The sequence below is a fragment of the Sciurus carolinensis genome, chromosome 3 (genome assembly GCF_902686445.1).
Source record: "Sciurus carolinensis chromosome 3, mSciCar1.2, whole genome shotgun sequence".
Taxonomy (NCBI): domain Eukaryota; kingdom Metazoa; phylum Chordata; class Mammalia; order Rodentia; family Sciuridae; genus Sciurus; species Sciurus carolinensis.
This window is the reverse complement of record NC_062215.1, coordinates 164,530,790-164,552,590: the sequence shown is the minus strand read 5'-3', so window position 1 is coordinate 164,552,590 and position 21,801 is coordinate 164,530,790. Positions and strand designations below refer to the sequence as shown.

The following is a 21,801-nucleotide window of genomic DNA, read 5'->3' as shown; positions in this document are numbered from 1 at the left end:
GGTTAAAATGTGCCCCTTCGGTTATGTGTCAGTGCATGTATCAGCATGTATCACGCAAAAGGGTGGATCACCAGTTATCACCCTTTTCTTTTCCTGTTCTCCCCACTCCCCTTTTGCTGCCCCTATGCTGGAAGAGTAGTCCCAGCCCTTTCCGAAGGGAAGTGCTGAGTCATGGCTCCAGCTGGGTTTTTGTCTCCCATCCTCCATCTCCATTCTTTCTCTAGGCTGGGCTTTACCGCCTCATCACGAACCTGGACTCACTTTCCTTAGGTCCACTCCTGGGCAGTAAAGAGAAGTCATCTTATTCTGTCTCTACACGTACTCTTTTCTTCCTTTGCCTTCTCAAAAGACCATCCTGAACCTTTCTCCTGGAGAAAACAGAACTCTGACCAAGTTTGACCTAGGAGAATAATTCTTCCATGTATTCCCGTTGATCCTCCTACAGTCCCTACTGCTAATCGCATTATAGAGTGGCTCATACTTTGGGGCATGGTAAGGAAAGTGAGATTTAAGTTACCACCACTCCCTGAGGCTTTTTTCTCATTCTGGGTCCCCAGGGCCAGACCACAGATTCCTGGTGTGTGTATGTGTGTGTGTGCGCGCGCGCGCCCTCGCAAGTAAAAGGGAAGTTGTTATGTATGGGTTGCGGGCTGTACATAGAAGCCTCCGGAGGGCAGGGTGTTTGGGGAGCTGTTTGAACTCTCCCGTCTCTATATCACTTCCTTTAGGCTCCTCTAACTCATAAATTTCAATGAAGTAACTAGTCTCGCTAACTAATTCCAAATTAGTAGGACCAGGATTGTTTCTCCCCGCCAGAAGTGGGAGAGTAGAGAGGGCCCCGCCCACTCGGTCTGGTTACTAGGGCGACAGCCGCGGAGTGACCCAAGTGATCCTTCCTCCCTCCCTCCTCCGAAACCGGAGAGATGACGGCACCGCGCTGACTGCGCCAAATTCCAGCCAATGGGCGGCTGCTCCCGCCTTCTCTTCCGCCAGCCCTCCCCCCCACTACCCCCGCCCCCCGAGCTCGATTCACAAATCTGGACTAAGGATTTCCGGCTCCAGGCAGGGCGCTAAGGCTCTGGGCCCAAGCCGGGTGAAAGCCGAGTCCTGATCTCTCAGGAGGGCAAGTGGGAAGCGACACTACTGGAACCTCGGGCCAGACTTCTATAACTCGCCACTAGAATAGCTTACACACTATTCCTAAATTATCCAGAAGATCTGGCAGCGACCGAGTCCCCAACTCTTCCTGCCCATACAAGCCCCCACCCTGCCGGAACCTGCCAGTCAGCACCACGGACAGCGAACCTGAGGCCTGGTCTTTGCCAATGCCTTCTGGTTCTCTCTTTGGATCCTCTAGGCCACGTGGTGATCAGGGTTGGAGCCAGGCCTCCTTGAGCCAGTGGAACAGTGAACAGAGCACTTAGCCATTTGCCATGTAGATAAAAAGGCAATAGAGACTGAGCAGGTATCTCAAGCCAAATAGCTCATTTTGCCTCTTGTTTCAACCCTGGGGAATGACTTTCGTCTCCCCTTTTCATCTCTGCGCCTCCCTGACGATAAAAGTCCAGGGTATGAGTAGGAAGCAGGGACGGGCCTCCCAAGACTGCCCTGGGTGGGCGTGTAACCAAAGCGGACTCCAAGCTGCCCGGGTTGGACACATGCGGGGGTGGGGTGGGGGGGTGGCTGAATGTAGCCATCAGATCCTACCCGGGAGTGAGTGGTGAACACACTTAGGCCTAACTGGACTCTAGATCTGACATATGGTACGGAAAGATGAAAAGCAGCAATAGTGACTAGTTAATTCTTCCTCAAGGGGTTACCTCATAAAAGGGAAATGACTTCTGCTGTCCTTACCTCTTGTCTCTTAGTGGCCTGGGCATTTATGAGCAGCTAGGTTAGGCAAGATGGAGGCTGGGGTGGGGATTGTGGATTCAGCCTCAACCTTTGGCTACCCCATTTTACTCTGTAAAATGGAAGCTGATGTGGGAGGGGTCAGCAGGTAGCAGCTCTCAGGGACTTGACCTTCCCCAGTAGACCCTCTATCTTGTTATCCTGCTGTACAGTGACAGTTCCACTTGCGCTGTCGTTCCCTCCCTCCCGGGGGCCCAAAGAAAGGCCGGCGCAAAACCATGTGTAGGCGCTTCCAGCGCTTTATAGTTCTCTCCGGGATAGACGGACAGACAGACAGTGCGGCCCGCGCCGTCGGCCCGCATCATTGGCACCTTGGACATGGCCCCAGGCCCAACCCAGTCCCTGGTACTCTCCCGGGAAGATTCCGGTCCCGCCCCAGCTCAGCACCTCGGACAGTTCTCAGCCCAACAATTCCCCCCTCCCCCCTCCCTCCGGAAACAGCGAAATAAATTAAAAGAGGAGAGGGATAACAAGAAACCTAAGGATAAGGAAGAGGGACGCCCCTCCCTCAAAATAAGTAGAGTTTTCTTTTTCTTGCCACCCGCCCACTTGAGGATCGCCGCCGGGGTGGTCTTTCAGGTTGATCTTGTCCCAAATCTCAGCCTCCTGAATGAAGCCAGCAGTCCCTCCACCCAACCCCCCGCCAACTCCCAGCATGCAACACGTTGGAAAAGGTAGGGAGAGGCAGTGGGGGTGGGGCAAGGGACCATTCTGGTGGTTGTCTGGGATCCTGGGACTGCAGTTTCTTGTCGCACCTCAGTCGATTCAATTAAAAACTAACGGTCCCTTTGATCTGGGGAGTGGGATACGGGGACTCAGGGGAAGAAATGCAAGATGATACAAGCAGAGGGGGAAGGCAAACAAGAGAGGAAATAGGAACACATGACAGGAACAAGGGGAAAGAGATCAAGAAGGGAAGATGGGGACACAGGTGCTGGAGGGCAATGGGGTACAATCAGGCACGGGGTGAGGTGGAGATGGAAACACACACCCAAGGAACGGTAAATGGAAAGGGAGAGAGAGAGATGAAAATGCAGACAGGAGGAAAAATGAAGATACAGAAAGGAGGTGAGGAAATGGACAAAACCCAGGGGTGACAGACTTACAGACACGCACGGCAGGAAAGGTGGAACTCCAGGCAGAAATGGAGAGATGAGGGCACAGACAGATGGAAAGTGTGAAGCTGGGATGCCCTTCCAGTGCTCATCCCCCATTCCCACCCCACGCCCAGCAAACCCAGACACCGTGTCCTAGCCTCCACCTTCCCCTGCGGGACACGGGCGGCTCCTCCTCCGCCCGGCCCAGAGTGGCGGTAACATCGGCGGTGGCTTCAGAGTCCCGGGGTTCCGAGTGTATGTCGGAGACTTGGGCGGGGGACGGGCACGACCCCGGGTATCCCTAGCGGTCCAGGTTCATAGTCCAGTGCTTGGTTCCGGCCGCGCAGCTGTCCCTGGCGGTTGAGGAAGCTGCGGGCGCGCCCCCACTCGGTGGACCCCCGGCGCCGGCGGCGGCCTCGCCCTCGTTCTTGAGGTCTTGAAAGACTTGCGTGAAGAAGTGGGGGTCAGCGTTGAGCCTCAGCATCTGCGGGCTGAGCCGCTGGATGAGGCGCAGGCAGCGCTGCCAGAAGCGCTCCTTGTCAGGCTCCACGAGGAAGGGCTTGAGTGGGTAGGAAATCTCGTTGCCCATGTACGAGTAGGCGAGGTAGAGGCAGGTGAGGAAGGCGGCCTGCAGCTCGGCAGCCGACGCCAGCTCGTCCCCGCGCAGCGACTCGCGGCACAGCAGGTACACGAACACCAGGTTGGCGGGCGTAATGAAGGCCTGGTCTTGCCAGCCCTGCAGCAGCAGCGAGCGGTCCACGCCGCGGAACCAGCCCACCAGCTCGCCGGGGCTCAGCTCCTTGAGGCGGTAGCAGCGCCGGCACACGAAATCGCCCAGACAGCGGAGCAGCTCGCCTGTGGACGCCTGCACGATGACCCTCCGCGGCGAGCCTCCAGGCACCGGCGGCGCCGCCTGCGGGGCTGGGGGTGGCGGCGGCGGAGGCTTTCCCCCACCCGAGCCTGGCGGCGGGGCTGCAGCGCTGCCCCCCGACGGTGGCTCGCAGGTGGCTGCAGCCGCGGGCACCGTGGGCACTGGTACTGCCAGGGGCTTGGTGGCGCCGCCGCCGTCAGGGGGGTCCCGGCCCTTGCGGAGAAGGTTCTCGCGGTTGCGTTGTTGGACTAGAGGGTCAGGACCGGTGGACGCGGGCTTGGGCGTCACCTTCTTGCTGCCTTTCTTCTTCTTGGCAGATGCGGCCACCAGGCGCTTCCAGGTGAGCGCCGAGATGAGCACGGACGGACGTTTGAGCCGACTCTCGCCTTTGCCACCCTTGCCCACTGGCGGCGCCCCGTAGCCCCCCAGCGCCTCGTCCCCCGCGGGCGGCGCCTTCTTTTTCTCCTCCGGCAACCCGCCGGGCCTCCGGCCCTTGGCCGAGGAGGCAGGGGAAAGCGACAGCACCGTGCCCATCCTGCAGAGCGGGGCTGGCGCCCGGGTCCCGGCGGGAACCGCGGGCGGCGCCGCTGCTGCTGCAGCCCCGGGGGACCCGGCGGTGGGGGGCCTAGCCCCGGCCCGCGCGCGCGGACAGGCGGGGGAAGGAGCTGCTTCGCTGCTCCGCGGTGGCTGCCCAGAGTCTGAGCTGCGCCAGCTGCAGCGTCAGCCCCACCCCTTGGGCCCCTTCTTTCGCCGCGCCGCGCCCCGCCTCACGCAGCCAATCCTCACCCGAGCTGCCCTCCTGATCGGCAGCTCCTCTGACCAATAGAATGTCACATACCAATCTCAAATCCCGCCTTAGCTCCCACCCTCTGTACTGGGTCCTTTCCTTTCACGCGATGGGGAAAAGTGGGTAAGGGGCAGGTGGTCGTTGTTCGAGGGTCCCTCTCAGGGTCAGAGCTGGGAGTGGGGGAGGAATGGTTGCTCCTACCACCTCCTCCAGATCCTAGGACCGTGGGTCAGCTTGTTTTGATGCACTGGGTTCGCGGTAGGAGAGAAGCCATGGGAACAGTCTTCCCTTTCCCCGCCCCCACCTATGTGTAGGAGGGCAGCGTGGCAGTGAGTGCCCTCATGCAGAGGCCCAGGTCCCAGCTTCTTGGCGCTGCACTAGTTCCTCCAATCTGGCCGTCGGGTCGGTTCTCCGCTCCCGGTTCACCCCTCTGCCCTCCTCCACCCCCGCCACCCCGCGCGCCCCTCGCTGTCACTACAGAGGACTGTCAGCAGGCACATTATTGCTCTGCCTGTGAGGGGGTGTTGGCCGATAACACTTCCTGCAGGTCAGAGCCTGCCTTCTCGGAGGTCTATTCTTCACGGGGAGCAAAACCCTTGGGATATGCCTCTGCAGCTGAACCTGTGGCTCTTGTATCTGGGCAGCTCCTCTTGGTTGTCCCCACCAGCACACACGGATCTCACATTTGGGTGGATGATGGATGATTGATCCCTGGGGAAATGCTGAAAATTGGGATTAGGCTTGGACAGTGGACATGGCTTCCTGTGTGGAAGGAGGCCTAAGAGGATTGGCCCACCCCCAGTCCAGTCCAAATTGAGATGGGTTTTCATCATTAAATGCTACCTGCTGCTCAGGCGCTGTTGCCTAACTCCCAGCTGCAGGCTGTTTGGTTGGGTCCTGCCCATTTCTCTCTGGGTCTGTCTATTCCCTTCTCAGTGCCCACCAGGTCTTTGTCCAGGAATTTGGACTCTCTGGGTCTTACCTGCCGGTCCTGAGCCTGCTAGCTCTGGGCCTCGTCTATGTGCCTTGTAGCACCCCTTCTCCTAGTCTGCTTTCTGTGGCTCCCCAACACAGGAATTTTCCATTTTCTTAAATGGCCTTGGAGGTGGGTATGAGTTTGATGGAGAGAGAAGACCCTGCCTACAGAGTAGAATCCTCAGCACTGTCCCTGCAGCTGCCTCCATGAGCCTCACGTACCCACCCACACAGCTTCAAGGACCCATTGCTGTGAAGGTCAGTTTGTGCATATATTCAAGTGTGTGTGTGTGTGTGTGTGTGTGTGTGTGTGTGTGTGTTGTGTTTTGTTCCAGATAGGCTTTTCCAGAATCCTCTTGGGCTGCAGCTCCAACCACCAGAGGCCCCAGTTTTTCTCATCAATTTCCTGGCCCCTGCTCACCCACACCCTCCTGGAGACCTACAGTCTGGCTATCTGACTCCTCAACCCCTTTACCATGGTCATGGTCACACTCAGATTTGTACCTCCTCCCTGACTCAGCATCCAATGTGTACCTTCTCAACAGGATCGCTTCTGCTCTCTTGGATCTGATTTTTATACTCTTGCAGTCCTGCCCATTCTCTTATTCTCTCCACAGTTGCAGGAAAATGTTCCCTCTTTTCAACTCCTGTAATTGGCCCCACTTCCTCCTACAAGGCCTTCTGAATCAGCCTTCATCTGACACCCAAGGAACAGTTGGCTCACAGGTAGTTAAGGACAGGCCCCACAGAGACTGAGTGGCACTGGCGGAAACACTGGGCACGTGAATCTAAATGGCACGTGGGTCCTCCCAGTGCTACTCCCAGGAGTCCCTCATTGACGTAAAGCCTATTGCTGATATCGTTTAGAACAAGATCTTCTCTGCAGCACCGCGGATGCCACCACCATGGTACCGCCACTGCAGGCCCTGCTGTGATCTCCTGTTGTTCTCTTGATCAGAATCAAGAATTGGCTCCTCTGTTTCAGGGTCCCCAGTACCTCCAGGGGTCTCACTCCTTCTCATTCTTCATCTTGCCTTGCCTTAGACCCTCTTTCTGCCTTACACACATCACCTCTCTCTTGCTTTGGTCATCTTTCCTGAATCTCTGAGCTCCTGCCCTGGCCAGAACCCTCCCTCAGACTACCACCGTGCTTTCTATTAAGTTCTTGAAATCCCCCTTCCTCTAGGGAGTCTTTGTAGAGTTATTGAAGGGGGACAAACACTCTGACTTCAGCCTTTCCAACCTCTTACACTCAGCAGCAGCTGCTACTTAACAGCTGATTAAGGACTGGACTCTGGGTTCCCAGACCAAAATGTGCAAGATGAGTATGGATAGAATTTGGTGGGAAGTACAGGGGTTGAACCCAGGAGTGCCTTAACCACTAAGCTATACCCCCAGTCCTTTTTTAAATTTTATTTTATTTTGAGACAGTGTCTCACTAAGTTGCTGAGGTTGGCTTCCAACTTGCAATCCTCTTGCCTCAACCTCCTGGGTCACTGGAATAGAATTTTAAGAGACAAACTGATTGAAACAGATCCACAAAGGGCTATTGTATAGTATAGTATAAAGCTGGAGACACTAACGGATGAGAGGGAAGTACATTTTACTTCTACAGGGTAGAGACCAAAGGAGATAAAGGTAGCAAAACTAGGAAGACTTCATGGAGCAGGTGAACTTTACAGAAGGACAATGACTTCCCTGCCACATCTGCCAGTTTGCTTTTTTGGTCAAGTTATATTTAAGGTCTGTATGCTGTGACTTATCTCTCTATATTAGTGTCTGGATGTTGCTTCTTGTCTATTTCCTGTATGCTCCTCTAGGATGGGCTGGCTATATCAGACTCCCTTAGATAGAAACCTTCTGAGGCCAGGCTTCCTGTCTGTCTCCATATCTCTGCAGGTTACCTAGAACAGTGCCCTGTCCAGATTATTGGTTGTTACTGAAGACTCACAGCAAAAACTGCAGGTCCAGACCAAGAGTTGAAGGGCCCCAACTGAGGTTATAGCAATACAGGATTTATTGTACAGCTTCACTTTAGAGGAGCCCCTCACTTACCTACCTAGGCAAATGAGCCCTGTTTTTAAGGGAATGTCTCCAGGCAGTGCAGCCCAGGCTCTCCCTCCCTTTGCCACTTCCTGCCTTCCTCTCTGAAGGGCCATAGTCTAGGAGGTGGGAGAAAGAGTTCTAGCCCACTGCTACCCAGTTGTATGACCTTGAGGAAGTCATTTCAGCTCTCTGAGCCTCTGTTTCTTCATATTAAAATGTAAAGCTTTATATATTTTATTTTTATTGTCAGACAAAAATGAATATTAAAAGAATAAAATAATGTTTTAGGAATTGAACTGAAAGAGAATTCCTAAAGCTTCTTCCAATTCTATGGTTCAGATTCCAAACTGAATCTAGTCTACAAATCTAGTCTAGTCACTCTTTAGCTCCAGCCCTGTCTGGTTCTCCCTAATCTGTTTCTGTCTGACAGGCTCAGTCTTTGTGTGCACAGCATCCTTGTGAGGCCTGCACTTCAGCAGTTTAATCCAGGTGATGAAAGGGAAGGGAGCTCTGGCTCGTAGCAATGTAAATCTTCCCAGGTCCCTCCAGGCTTTAGAGGAGCCCCTGAAAGGTGGGGAGGCACAGGAGGGAAGGTTGAAGTCCAGGGTCCTTTCCTAAACATCAAAACTGGAGACCCCAGATCTTGATCACTGCACTCTGGTGTCTCCAGGGGCCCCTACAAAGAGTCAAATGGCAACACAGAATCTTAAAGCAGTCAGGATGGAGACCCAGCCTGGCATCTTAATGCTTGGATCCTACTGCCCAACCCTTACCAGCTCCATCGCTTCTCAGCCCCACCCCAGGCTCTCAGCTCCTGAGATATGCAAAGGGGGAGGTATGCACCAGCTCAGGCTTCGCTCCTGTCCCGAGAACCTTACCCAGGAGAGCTGGGGTAGTAGGCGGAGGGGAGTAGAACCCCTGCCCAAGGTAACAGGAGAGTGGGAGAGAGGGTGATCAAAGAGATGACACTGACAAAGGAGGTGCCACTAACTGTAGGCAAGGAGACCCCACCCACATTCTCACTTCTTTCCTTGCAAACAGCAAGCTCCTTGCTAGAAGGACTTAATTAAGGTGCCCAAACACAGATTCTTTGGAACAGGGAATAGAATCAGGAGTGCAGGAGGAATGCAATGTCACACAGTGGAAAGAAGGAATCAGGCAATGCTAAGATGGTAGAGGGCGTAGAATGAAGGGAACGGAAAACAACAGAGGTGAGCTGGAGGCTCCTTTTCTCTGCCATGAGTTCTGGTTCCTTCCTTGATGGCAAGGGGAGCTGTCTCCCTTCTAGTTATCCATACCAACCCTCTCCCTTCCTCATCTCTGAACTTCCTCCCCAGCTGCCCAGCTCCTGCCTTCATCTTCCTTTGCTGCCCCTGAGAACAGCTCTGTCTGACTAATCCTCTTAGTCCTCCCAGTCCTTTCTCAGTTCACCTTCTCCTGCCTGCACGAAGCCCCTTTTTGGCCTCCTCCCCTTCGCCCCATGCTCCAAGCATTACCCCCACTCCATCTCCTCACTGGCGCCCAGGATAGCACTACAGATGTAGGAGCAGATCAAGAAGGGCGGGGGTGGGGGCTGTTGCTCGGCTGAGATATTCTTAGCCTGTCTGGGGGCTGGAGCTGGAATCGGCGTTTCCATCTCAACCAGGCAGGTGGCTGCCAGAGACTGCTGCTATGACTGGGTCTTTCTCTAGTGCCACGTCCCTCACCCTGTCAAGATTCTACACTGTGAGCATAGACCCTCAGAGAAACCTGCTTCCCCACTCCTGTCCTGGGCTAGACCAACAAGACCTACAAATCTGGGTTCTGGAGATTCTTGGGGAAAGAGAATTTGAGTTCTGTGCCCTAAAGCTGTGCAGATGTCTCCTCTCTGCTCCAAGGACCACTTTTGTCTGCCCCCAGCAACCTCTAGAGGGTCCTTGGTCCCTAGACCCCAGACATGAATCATGAAAACATTTCTTATCTTGATTTACACAATTCATTCCTGAAAGCGACTGATCCCTGGGGTCCAGTTCTCCTTTGGGACTGAACAAGGGGCTTACTGACCCAGATTCCTTCATTATCAAAGGGAGGGGCCAGGAAAAAAAATTTTTTGGTACTGGGAATTGAACCCAGGGGTGCTTTACCACTGAGCTACATCCCCAGCTCTTTTTCAATTTTTATGTTGAGGCAGGGTCTTGCTAAGTTGCTTAGGGCCTCACTAAGTTGCTGAGGCTGGCTTCCAACTTGCAATCCTCCTGCCTCAACCTCCCAAGTCACTATGATTATAGGCATGTGCCACCACTCCAGGCTGAAGAAATCTTACAAATAGCACAGAAAATGTTTGTTACTTTAAAAGAGTGTGGAGGTTCATAGGTGAGTCACTTAAGTCTGGGTTCTAATCCAGTCCCTCCACTTAGGAGCTGTGGCCTCTAAGCAAATTTCTTAATTTCTCTGCAGTCTATAAAATTCCATTAACATAGGGTTATTGGAAGATTTTATTTAAGCTTACATTCTTGGAACAATGCTTGTATATTCCATGTGTATGGTGCTTGGTGTTCAAAAATGTTAGTTATTACAAAATATACTGTCAGTATTTCTACAGAACAGGAAAGGTTTGCTTGACCTGCACTGGTAGCAAGTTTTTATTTTTGGTTTTTCTTTCATCAGAACATTCTTCATTAAAGAGCCAGGGTAGTACTATTGTTTCTTTTTGTTTGGTTCCTGAGACGCAAATTTACAGCTGTTATTTCTACCTAGCTACTATGCTGGTAGCCACTGTGACTCAGACTGTTCCTGGTGGTGGTGGGGGGGGGGGGGTTTGATTTGATTCCTGAGGTCCTGGGGTTGTTTGATTTTATTCCTGAGGTCATGATTCCTTGTCCCTTTCTCTGGTCCTACTGCAGGCCTCATTAATTTTGTGAACCTCTAAGTGACTGTACTATGCCAGGCACCACATTGGCCCCACATTCTGTTTCCATGTTTCTGGAAGAATTGTCTGACTACTCATTCCAGAAAAGACTCTCTATCTCCCTAAAGACTCTTTAGAGAGTCAGGTCTGTTTTTCAAGGGCTTGGAGGAAAAAAAAGTTTTCAAAATTATATAACCCATATGAACAAATATTATTTGAGAAATTATAACCTACAAGGTCCTGGGCTAGGTGGTGGGAACACAAAAAGGTGAGAGGTAGGATTCCAGCCTTCAAAGAATGTACAACATGGGCAACAGAGATATGAAAAATGACATAAGTAGTAGTAAAATGATTAGCACTCTAGGATCAGTTACAGTGGATGGGATTTGACGCCACCACTAATCCTACCCATCCCCCTCCACCTCCCATCATTGCAGCTAATCCACCTCCAGCTTGTCCTAAATTCTCATGCACAGGGAATTAAAATCAATTTTTAACTGAGGTCTAGTTCTTCTACCTAGTACTGGGTCCTCTCAAGTTCATGTCCTTCCTTGTCTAACCCATGGTGATGATAAGTACCCAACAATTCCCCTTCACAGTGACAGATTCTTACCTCCGGAGATAGGCATTAAGGAGTGACTCCTTGTGTGAAGAGCCCTGGTGGGCCTGCTGCTCACTGCTTCAACTTCTTTGTCATATAGGAGCCACCTCTGTTTACCTCTTATTTGTCCAAAATTAGGGGCAGGTGGGGGATGGGATTTGAAACAGTTCATTAATTTATGCTTGCCTCTCCCTGGTTTCAAAATATAAAGACTATTCTTTATGTCGACCTCCTTTGAATTAAAAGCATTCCTAATTTAGTAAACTAGAGCTCCACATATACTTGCTTTTGATTTTAAGTAGGGAGCAGAGCAAAAATTGTCCACTAGATTAATGGCTTCTAAACCTTTCTGCCCAGCAGAACCACTTGGGGAATTTTGTAAATATGTAATTTCTGACTCTACATCAGATGTGTAGAATCATGATTTCTTTGGGTGGGCTCAAAATGGAATTACTATAAGAAAAAAATCAAGAGGGAGATGACTGTAGCCTACCTGTCTTTCTACAGAGCACCAACCAGTGGCTACTGGTCAAGCAGCCAGCCCCCTCACCCCACCCACCCCCACATTTCATGATAAAAATGTCTTAATTTGCCTTTAGAAAACCATTTCCCTCACACTCTCAATTCATGTGGAAAGGTAGATTCAAAACATGGACCTGACCAAATCCCATTCTGGTCTCTTTCAGTGGTTCAGGAATGAGTTGGTGGCCCAAACCAATCCAGTGAGACTCAGTTCTGCAGATTTTACTAGAACAGTTGAAAAAGAGATGTTTTCCTTCCTCTGAGGTAGCTGAGCTAGTGAGCTGCTGACTGTCTTACTCACTCCCCTAGAGTCAACAGATAGAGGGTCAGTTTCCCAACATAATTTAGGAACATAATTGGCCTCTGGATCCATCTGGACCTGACAGAGTTGTATGAGCCAATAAATAACCCCCAGACTTTTTTTCCCCTCCAAGATTAAGGTAATTCGAGTGGCAAATATAATACTTAAAAGCAAAAATATTCTAATAGAACTTTCTGCCTGAAAACTTTCCTCTGGGAATCCATCTGTAACTTCAGAGAAGTGTTTGGACTCAAAGACTGAGGAGGGGTCCTCATATCCAGCTGTCAATGAACAATTGAAGCTGGAGGAGGCACTCGTGACCACCACTTGGGTACTGATTCTAAGATCCATTTACTGTAAGATTCCTTTGACCTCCCTGTCCAAACCAAAGCTGGTGGTATTAAGTTCTTCATCTGATCCTAGTGATCCTTCCTCAAAAGTGAAAGCTTTGGTTAAAAAAAGTCATTTTCCTACAGCCTGTACAAAGATCAGGTCTTCCTCCAGGCTGCTGCCAGGTCACATTCCATAGGTATTAACTTCCAGCTCACGTATGAAATTTGATGCTTCACCTTCCATCCTGCTTCTGAATCACATTTGCCCCCAACTACTGGAAGAGGCAACTGTGGCAATACAGTGGCCATTTGTTATTCCCAGGGCTATTAGCACAGTGTCTCTGGGGGTAGGGGCAGGGACCATCTTGAGCTTGATGCTGTTCCAGAGTTCTTCTTGTCTAAGACCCCAGGACTCCTTGTCTGGCCTACCTTTGGGTAGCTTTCTCAGGGAAGTTACTGGGCTTCTACCAAACTGCAATTACCCCAAAACAACATGGTTTGCTTCTGTCTTCTTTTTATTAAAAAACTCCAAGGTTGTTTACTTTCAAGTAGTTTGTGGATATTCCGCAATGGGCTAATATTTTCCTGTCTCACTCTGGAATTCTACAGGTAGTTGGGCATTGCTACAGTCTAGATGTAACTGTCCCTCAAAGGCCCATGTATTGACACTTGATCCCCAAAATGGTGGTATTAGAGGAAGTGAAAACTTTAAGAGGTGGGATCCACTTTGGACCCTACAGACCAACCCACCTGCCAATGGAACAGCAGAGTGACCTCACTTGATGCTAGTAGAAGAGAAAAACTGCTCAGTCAAATCCTGCCCAAATTCCTGAACCACAAGTTGTGAGATACAAAAAAAGGTGATTTCATGTTTATAGGAACACAATTAACAATAGCCAAACTGTGGAACCAGCCTAGGTGTTCATCAGTGGATGAATGGATAAAGAAAATGAGGTGTATATAAATAGTGGAGTTTTATTCAGTCATAAAGAATAATGAAATCAATGGAAAATCAATAGAACTTGAGAGTATTAGTTAATAACTTAGAAAGTCAGGGTGGTATGTTTTCTCTCATATGTGGAAACTAGAGTAGAAAAAGAAAAGGAGAAGGGGATCTCATGAAAATCAAAGAGAGATCTGTAGAGGAAAAGGACCTGGGGGAGGGAGGAGAGGAGGGAAAGGGGAAATACAAGGGACTGGTGTTGGCCAATTTATATTGTTATGTTGTATACAAATATGTAACAAAATCCCACCATTATGTATAACTATAATGTACAGTAGAAATATGGGGAAAAGGACTGGGGCTGTAGCTCAGTGGTAGAGAGCTTACCTGGAATGCATGAGGCCCTGGGTTAGGTTCCCAGCACCACAAAGAAAAATAAATTAAAAGGTGAGAAAAGTCATTTCCCTACAGCCTGTACAGTAGTTTTAAACTACTGAATTTCAGATAATTTCTTATGCAGAAATAGATAACCAGAACAGCATATCTGTTACTCACCTTCCCTTCACTATAACAAAATTCCTGAGATAATAATCTTTAAAGAGAAAAGGTTTATTATGGCTCACAGTTTTGGAAGTTCCAGTCCACACTGATTGACTCATCACTCTGGGCCTATAGTGAGGCAGCACATCATGACAGGAATGCATGGCAGAGTAAAACCCCTCACCTCATCAGCCAGGATGCAAAAAAGAAGGAGCAGGGCTCTGCCCTCAAGGAATTCACAGTTAGAACTGGCATGATGATAGCAAAGGAAGGGGCTTTCTGGTGTAGACTTCATTCCTCCTGGAAGAGGATTGTGCTCCCTGATTCATGTATCCACACTCCAGATAAATATTCTCCAAAGTCCAGAATGGAAGTTACAGCTTCCTTAATCTTATTATGTACTTTTAAATTTATTTTATAGTACAAAGTACTTCTTTGCTTGACCACTTTGAGAGTAAGCTGCCAACATGATGTTCACTAACCTCACAAATACTTTAGTGTACATTTCCTAACCCTGTTTAGACTGCTATAGTAAAACACCAGAAACTAGATGGCTTATAAATAACAGAAATTTACTTCTCATTGTTCTGGAGGCTGGGAAGTCTTATGGTCTGTCACCAGATTCTATATCTGGTGAGGGCCCTCTTTCTCATAGTCATTTCTTCACTGTAAGCTCACATGGTAGAAGGAACAGTAACTCTCTGAAGTCCCTCTTATAAGAGTACTAATCCTATTCAGGAAGACTCCACTTTCATGACCTAATCATCTCCCTAAGACATTACCTACTTCTACACTCTCAACATGTGAATTCTGGGAGGGATATAAACATTTAGCTCATTGTGAGGACACTTTTTTGTTGTTGTTTTTTACCAATTACCAGGCAACCATCAAAAATCAGGATTTTTTTTTTTTTTTAAACTGGGGATTGAATCCAGGAGCACTTAACCACTGAGCCACATCCCCAACCCTTTTTTATATTTTATTTAGAGACAGGGTCTCCCTGAGTTGTTTAGTGCTTTGCTGAGTTGCTGAAGCTGCCTTTCAACTCTTGATCCTTCTGTCTCAGCTTCCTGAGGTGCTGGGATTAGAAAATGAATGTTAACACATTACTACTAAATAACCTATACATCTTAAATTTCACCAATTATCCCATTAATGCCCTTTTCAGCTCTAGGCATCAATCTGGAATCCTACACTGTATTTAGTTGTTATATCTCTTCCCTGGTATTTTTTTGTTTTGTTTGTGGTACATTGAACCCAAGGGTGCTTTTATCGCTGAACTGCATCACCAGTCCTTTAATTTTTTAAAATTTGAGTCAAGGTCTCACTAAGTTGCTGAAGCCTGCTGTCTCAAACAATCCTCCTGCCTTAGTCTTCTGAGTTGCTGTGATTACAGCATGCTCTACTGTGCTGAACTTTCCCTGGTGATTTTAACTTTGATGATTTGATGACAATGGTATCTGCTAGCTTTGCAACTTTAACATTACTATTTCTTCCTCTTTTTCCTTTGAGATTATGTAATATCCCATTCTCCATAAAATTGAGTTATTTATATCATAAGAATTTATGAATTTCTATCTTATACAATGTGCTATAATCTGTTAGTTACTATCTTTATTTCAGTGTTCAAAATTATACCATATTTGACCAATGGAACTCCTTCAAGCTAGTTTCCATGTCCCTTGGACAAAATGGATTGATTCTTTGAGTACTTCTTTATTTCCTGGTACAGTAGGATATTCCAGGCTTATATTTTTCCTGTCTCAGATCTGGAACCAACCATTTCTCTGGAGAAATCTGGCTCCTGTTAGGAAAGAAGGATTTAGAAACTAAGATCTGGGTGCTAGATATGTCCATTATCATAGGCATGTTGCTGCTGCTAGTAAATATTACTGAGAAAAAAAAATCAAAGGAACCCTAACCAGATGAAGGGAAAAACCATGTTAATGGACTGTAAGATTCAAGACTAATATTTTCCCAAAAATTTATTGGAGATTAAATGCAATTCTAACTAAAGCCCCAGTAGATATTTCAATAGATATTGACAGACTGATTCTAAAATTTGTCTGGAAATCAAGAGCCAAAATAGCAAAGATGATATTGAAGAAAAAGAAGGCAGAATGTTTATCTACCAGATATCAAGACTCATAAATCAATAACAATTTAAAGTGTTATATTGGTTCATAGACAAATGGAGACAAGAGAGTTCATGAATAGACCCCAGAATTTATGGTCACTTGGTTTATGATGAAGATGCTATTCCAGTGACCTGGGGAAAGGATTATTATTTTTTTCAATTAATGGTGCTGAAGCAATAATAAATTTCATTTTTTCAATGTGTGTGTGTATATTACTGGCAATTAACAGGTGTGCTCTATCTTGAAGCCACATCCCCTGTCCTTTCTTTTCTTTCTTTTTTTTTTTTTTTTTTTTTTTTTTTGAGATGTGTCTAAGTTGCCCAGGCTGACCTCAAACTTGGAATCCTCCTGCCTCAACCTCCTGAGTAGCTGGGATTAACAAGCATGCACTACCATGCCCCAGCATGTAAATTTTAATCTCTACCTTGCACCACAGACAAAAATTAATTTTATATTGATAAAATTGATTTTATATTGATAAAAGCTTGTGTTTTGTTTTTGCAGTGCTAGGGATCAAACTCAGAGTCTCACACTTGCTACCACTGAGCTACATCCCCAGCTCTGAATAAAGCTTCTTGAAGATAATGGAAGATATTTTCATGATTTGGGGTAGAAAAGACTTCTTAAGTAGGACATTAAATCACTAACCATAGGGATAATGATTGATGAATTGGACTATACTAAAATTAACTTCTCTTTATCGAAAGTCACAATTGAGACAGTAAAAGGAAACCCAAAGAAAAAGAAGAAATATTACAAGTGGACTTACTCCAGGATAAGGATATAAAAAAGAATCACAGAATTCTAAAAGGAATAAATTAATCAGGAAGACAACTCAACTTTAAAATGGGTAAGAGACTTGAACAGTTTTATAAATGGAGTGTATGGATGGCCGTTAAATTTTTTTATTCTTTTCGGTGCTGAGGATTATACCCAGCGCCTTGCACATGCTAGGTAAGTGCTCTCCAGCTGATTAACCCAGTGATTAAGCTTTTGGAAAGGTAAACATCAATAAATATCAGGAACAATGTAAATTAAAACCACAATGAGATTCCATTATTGCTTGTTAAAAAGGTCAGAATAAAAATGACAGAAAATAGTAAGTGTTGGTGAGAATGTGGGCAATAAGAACACTTCCACACTGATGGGGGTGTCTAATTTAATACAAGCACTGTGGAAACTTTTTTCAGTGTTCACTTGAGCTGAACAAATGTGACCCAGCATTTTCACCTGCAGGTTTATACCCAACAGAAATGCACACATATTCCCCATAAAACATCTCTTAGGATGTGCTTAGCCAGAGATATTTGAAATAGCCCCATACTAAAAGTTACTCTGATACCAATTATATTAGTTCTCTACTGTGGCATAAAAATCGCTCTGAAACTAAGTTGTTTAAAATAATACACATTTTTTTTTACCTGACAGTCTCAGAAATAAGGAATCTGAGAATGGCTTAGCTGGATGGTTCTGCTCCAGGGTCTCTTGTAACTCACAATGAAGATTTACAATGAAGATTATGATAAAGGGGCTGCTCTCCTGAAGACCTGATTGCATTAGAGTCCAAGGTCATTTATGTGACTATGGGGAGGAGGCCTTGTTTACTTGTATGGTGGGACTGAGGACTCAGAGCCTCATCATGTGGGCCTCCATGGTATCATTCTGTTCCCTTGCTTTGATTTGCTCCTTCAGGAATTTCTACTTACCATGTGATGGATCTTACTTGCCTAGCTTCAATACTTGTAATTTTCTCTTTCTTTGAATTCTCTCTCTTCAAAACTTTCATTTCCATTTTTAACATTTTCCTCCTTCGCATCCTCTATTCCTCTTAAGGCATTATCTACTGTGTTAATTCACTCTAATGTTCTTCCAATTTGGCTTTCCATTTTGAATCACTTTTGCTTTCATTTCTAATTCTTTTCTGATTTCTGTCACCTCATTGCAGGATTTTTCTAACTCCGATTTAGGTTGCTCTTTCATGTCTTGTATTATACATCATGTCTTTTATCTCCTTTTCAAATAGTTAAGGTTACAGTTTTATCTGCTCTGTGAACGTGTCTTTTTGGTATGTTTCTGTGCCTATGGGTATTATTGTTCTGGTCTTTTTTGGGGGGCTGGGGGGTACTGGGGATTGAATCCAGGGGCACTTAACCACTGAGCCATATCCCCCCAGCCCTTTTTTATATTTTACTAGAGATAGGGTCTCACTGAGTTACTTAGGACCTTGCTAAGTTGCTGAGGCTGGCTTTGAACTCACAATCCTCCTGCCTCAGCCTCCCAAGTCACTGGGATCACAGGCATACACCATTGTGCCCAGCTGTTCTGCTTCTTATTCTTTTATAACTTACTGTGTGATTTGACCTCATGCTTTTCTATTGCTTACTTTTACATGAAATTAATTTTCTTGAACTTTTAAAGGGAGGTGTGGTTCTGGGTAGCTCTTCTAACTTCATGGTGGACCTTTTTCTGTTATTTTCAAGTAGTAATGAAAATCATGACAGCATGTTTTCTGAAAGTTCTTGGTTCTCTCTCCATTTGCATTTGGGCCTTGTCTTTTGTCTTTTGTCTCTACCCTGCTCAATTCTGATTTTCCTCCTTGCAGTTTCTTCTCGGTGTGGACTCCTGTCCTGGAGAGAGCCCTGAATCAATGTTGAGAGTTCACAAGGGCTAGAGTACCACATTTCTTTCAGCTCTTACTGCAAGATGCTGCACTCACGCACAACTAAATGAGGCCAAACCTTGCTCAATTTCTGCTGCATTCTTAACTTCACCCATAAACACCTATTGGTCATTTTGATGTTTTTCTGTTCTTGGTTCCATCAGAAGCCCCACTGCTTCTCTCTGCTTTCCTCTGCACAGACGGCAGTATCATGCAGGTCTTGCCTTATGCTTGCCTGTTTGTGTATTAGAGTTCCTGGGAATACCTTCCATCTAATTTGGCTGTAAATGTTGTCCATGGGGTTTTAGTTTTGCTACCTAGTTTTATTTTCATGTAGGGATTTAGAGCAATGCATTCTGCTACTGCCGTCTTCGCAGAATTCCAATGTTCTATATTTTCTTGCAGATGGTTAATTGTGTTCACTCTGTAAAAATTCATTGAGCAGTGCCCTCCATATTTGTGGGCCTTGCTCTCTATATATTATAAATCAATAGAAAGTTAAACCCCTGTGTTATTCAGTATTCTCCAGCATATATATCTTCCTGTGTATATACACACATATACACTCATATGTGGAGAGACAGAGATGGAGAAACAAAGACAGGTTTATTGTAAGGAATTGGCTCATGTAATTACAGAGACTGGCAAGTCCAAAATCATCAGGGTAGACCATCAGTTTGGAGACCCAGGAAAGAGCCAATGTGGCAGTTCAGGTTTGAAGGCAGTCTTAAAATTAATCATCATACTCTAAATACAAAAAAAGAACTCTAGCCCATTAAGTCCCAAGTTTTCAATTCTGCAAATATTTCAATGACACAGATGCATTGAAATAGGTTAAGATCTGTTTCTCAATTTGTTTTCTTAGGTGCTTCACATCTAGGTCAAGCAGACAAAAAGGGTTAAATTGGGTTTATAAATGCAACTTAGAGATACCTAGTAACTTGCCCGAGGTCACACAGCTACAAAGTAGTGGATATGAGAGTAAAACAGCTCTCCCTGAGGCAAGAATCCATGCTCTCCCCTCTACTCCAGAAAAAAGATGTTCTAATGGGGTCTGGCCCCAGCTTCATGGCAACTTTGCAGGTCCCAGATGCTATCCTATTCAGTGGGTGGCTACAAGGGCTTCTGACTTATCTTGCTGCTTTTACCCTGCACACAGCAATCAGAGTGATCATCTTGAGATGGAAATCTGATTCTGTCAACTAAAACACTTCAATAGTATGTCACTAAGGATATAGATGTGACTTCAAAGACCAGAAAATTGTGATTCAAACAAGTTAGAAGTTTACCAATGTGTTACATATAGTTTGAGTTTAATAGTTCAGAGGTGCTATGCTGCTCCATGGTGACAGGGATCCAGTTCCCCTCTATCTTGATGCTTCACCATCCTCAACATATGGCTTCCATCTCATGGTCCAGAATGGCCTCTCCAACCCCCACCATTATGTCTGCATTCCAACCAATGGAAGAGAATAGGAGGGAATGAAAGACTTCCCTTAGTTCTACTCACAGTCACATGGGCTACCTATATGTAAAGGAATCTGGGAAATGGTCTTTACTTGGGTAATCATGTGCTAGGCCAAACCTCTAGGATTCTAATACTAAAGAAATATAAGCAAAAGTGAATACTAGGGGACAAGTTACAATCTATACCACAAATTACAAAAATATTTGACATGGCCTCTGTGGCTTGAATTTATGCTCCAACCTCACCCCTCACCAGAATCCTCCCAACTCTCTGCCCTCCAACCACACTGACCTTCCTCCATGAGGACTCTGGCCTCCTGAGTAATCTATGCTCCCTGCAACCCCAGTTGCATGAACTGTTCCTTCTGCCTGGAATGCTCTTCTCCCTTATCACCTAGTTAACTCCCACTCATTCTTCAGATGTCAGCTCAAATGTCATTTTGTCAGGTAGGCCTTTTCTGATTCCCACTCTAATTTTTCTTAACCATTTTTATGACAAATCTTTCTTCTTTAATATCTTTCCTCAGCTCAAGTGTAATTCCACACCTATTTAGCACTACTTAGCTAATTGTCCTCTACACCATAAGTCAGTAAAGGCTTTGCTCACCGTTGTATCCTGAGCACCTTGCAGAATGTAAGGGACAAATATTTGTTTTTCTTGAATGAATGGACATCAGAGTCCTTAAAATTGTATGGATGACACTGACAGAACAATTTCAGTGGTGAGAACAAGATCTGAGACCACATGGCTTGATCCAGAGAGTTCTCAGCTTTCTAGCCACTATGGTCAGTCTGGATTATCTGAGTCCTGTGGGCAGAGTGGACTGTGTGAATTCCACATTATAAAGCTTGATTCTAGAGTCTATTGCATTGCCCTCTTGCTCCCTGACTGCAAATACATTCTTCCAGGCTTTTAGTTTATTCTCTGATGAGCTTGTATTTTAAAAAAGCAGTAAAAACAGCTAGCCAGGTGTGGTGGCACATGCCTGTAATTCCAACTTCTCAAGAGGCTGAGGCAGGATAACAAGTTTGAGGCCAACCTGCTCACTTTAGTGAGAACCTGTCTCAAAATAAAAAATAAAAAGGGCTAGAAATGTAGCTCAATGGTGGAGTGTCCCTAGGTTCAATCACCAGTACCAAAAAAAGAGGAGGAGAAGGAGCCACCAGACAGGTTGAATGCTGCCAAATTGCACCTCAACACAAACTCCAAGAGCTGCATCATGTGAATGGCTGGCTGCTCTGTGGTTCAGAGCTCAAAATACTGTGAGGAATTGGATTGAACAAAGGGGAAGGAAGGGAAGGGAGGGGGGATGGGAATAAGAAAGACAGTAGAATGAATTGGACAAAACTTTCCTATGTTCATGTATGAAAATAGGACCAGTGAAACTCCACGTCATGTAAAACCACAAGAATGGGATCCTAATTAGAGTAAGTTATACTCCATGTATGTATATGTCAAAATATACTCTACTGTCTGCATATCTAAAAAGAACAAATTAAAAAAGAAATAAATACTGAGAGGAGAAGCACTTTAAGAATCTGTTAGAACGGGGTGTGGTGGCATATGCCTATAATCCCAGCAACTCAGGAGACTGAGGCAGGAGGATCACAAGTTCAAAGCCAGCCTCAGCAAGTTATCCAGGCCCTAAGCAACTAAGCAGCAATACATAATACCACTCCTCAGCACCAAGGTTTTCCTTTTGAATTATTTTCAAGCATTTCTG

The 21,801-nt window shown here is 46.5% G+C and overlaps 1 protein-coding gene across 1 annotated transcript; it reads right to left on the bottom strand.

The window, feature by feature from the left end:
- Positions 1–2,140: 2,140 nt before the first annotated feature.
- Positions 2,141–4,576, bottom strand: Cdk5r2 (cyclin dependent kinase 5 regulatory subunit 2). The gene has a single exon (XM_047546166.1). It carries the CDS (start codon positions 4,411–4,413, stop codon positions 3,310–3,312), a length of 1,104 nt encoding a protein of 367 aa, XP_047402122.1. The 5' UTR covers positions 4,414–4,576; the 3' UTR covers positions 2,141–3,309.
- Positions 4,577–21,801: the final 17,225 nt, after the last annotated feature.

What these genes read in the sequence shown, in the direction of transcription:
- Cdk5r2 (XM_047546166.1), bottom strand. Translation starts at nt 4,413, where the DNA reads ATGGGCACGGTGCTGTCGCTTTCCCCTGCCTCCTCGGCCAAGGGCCGG.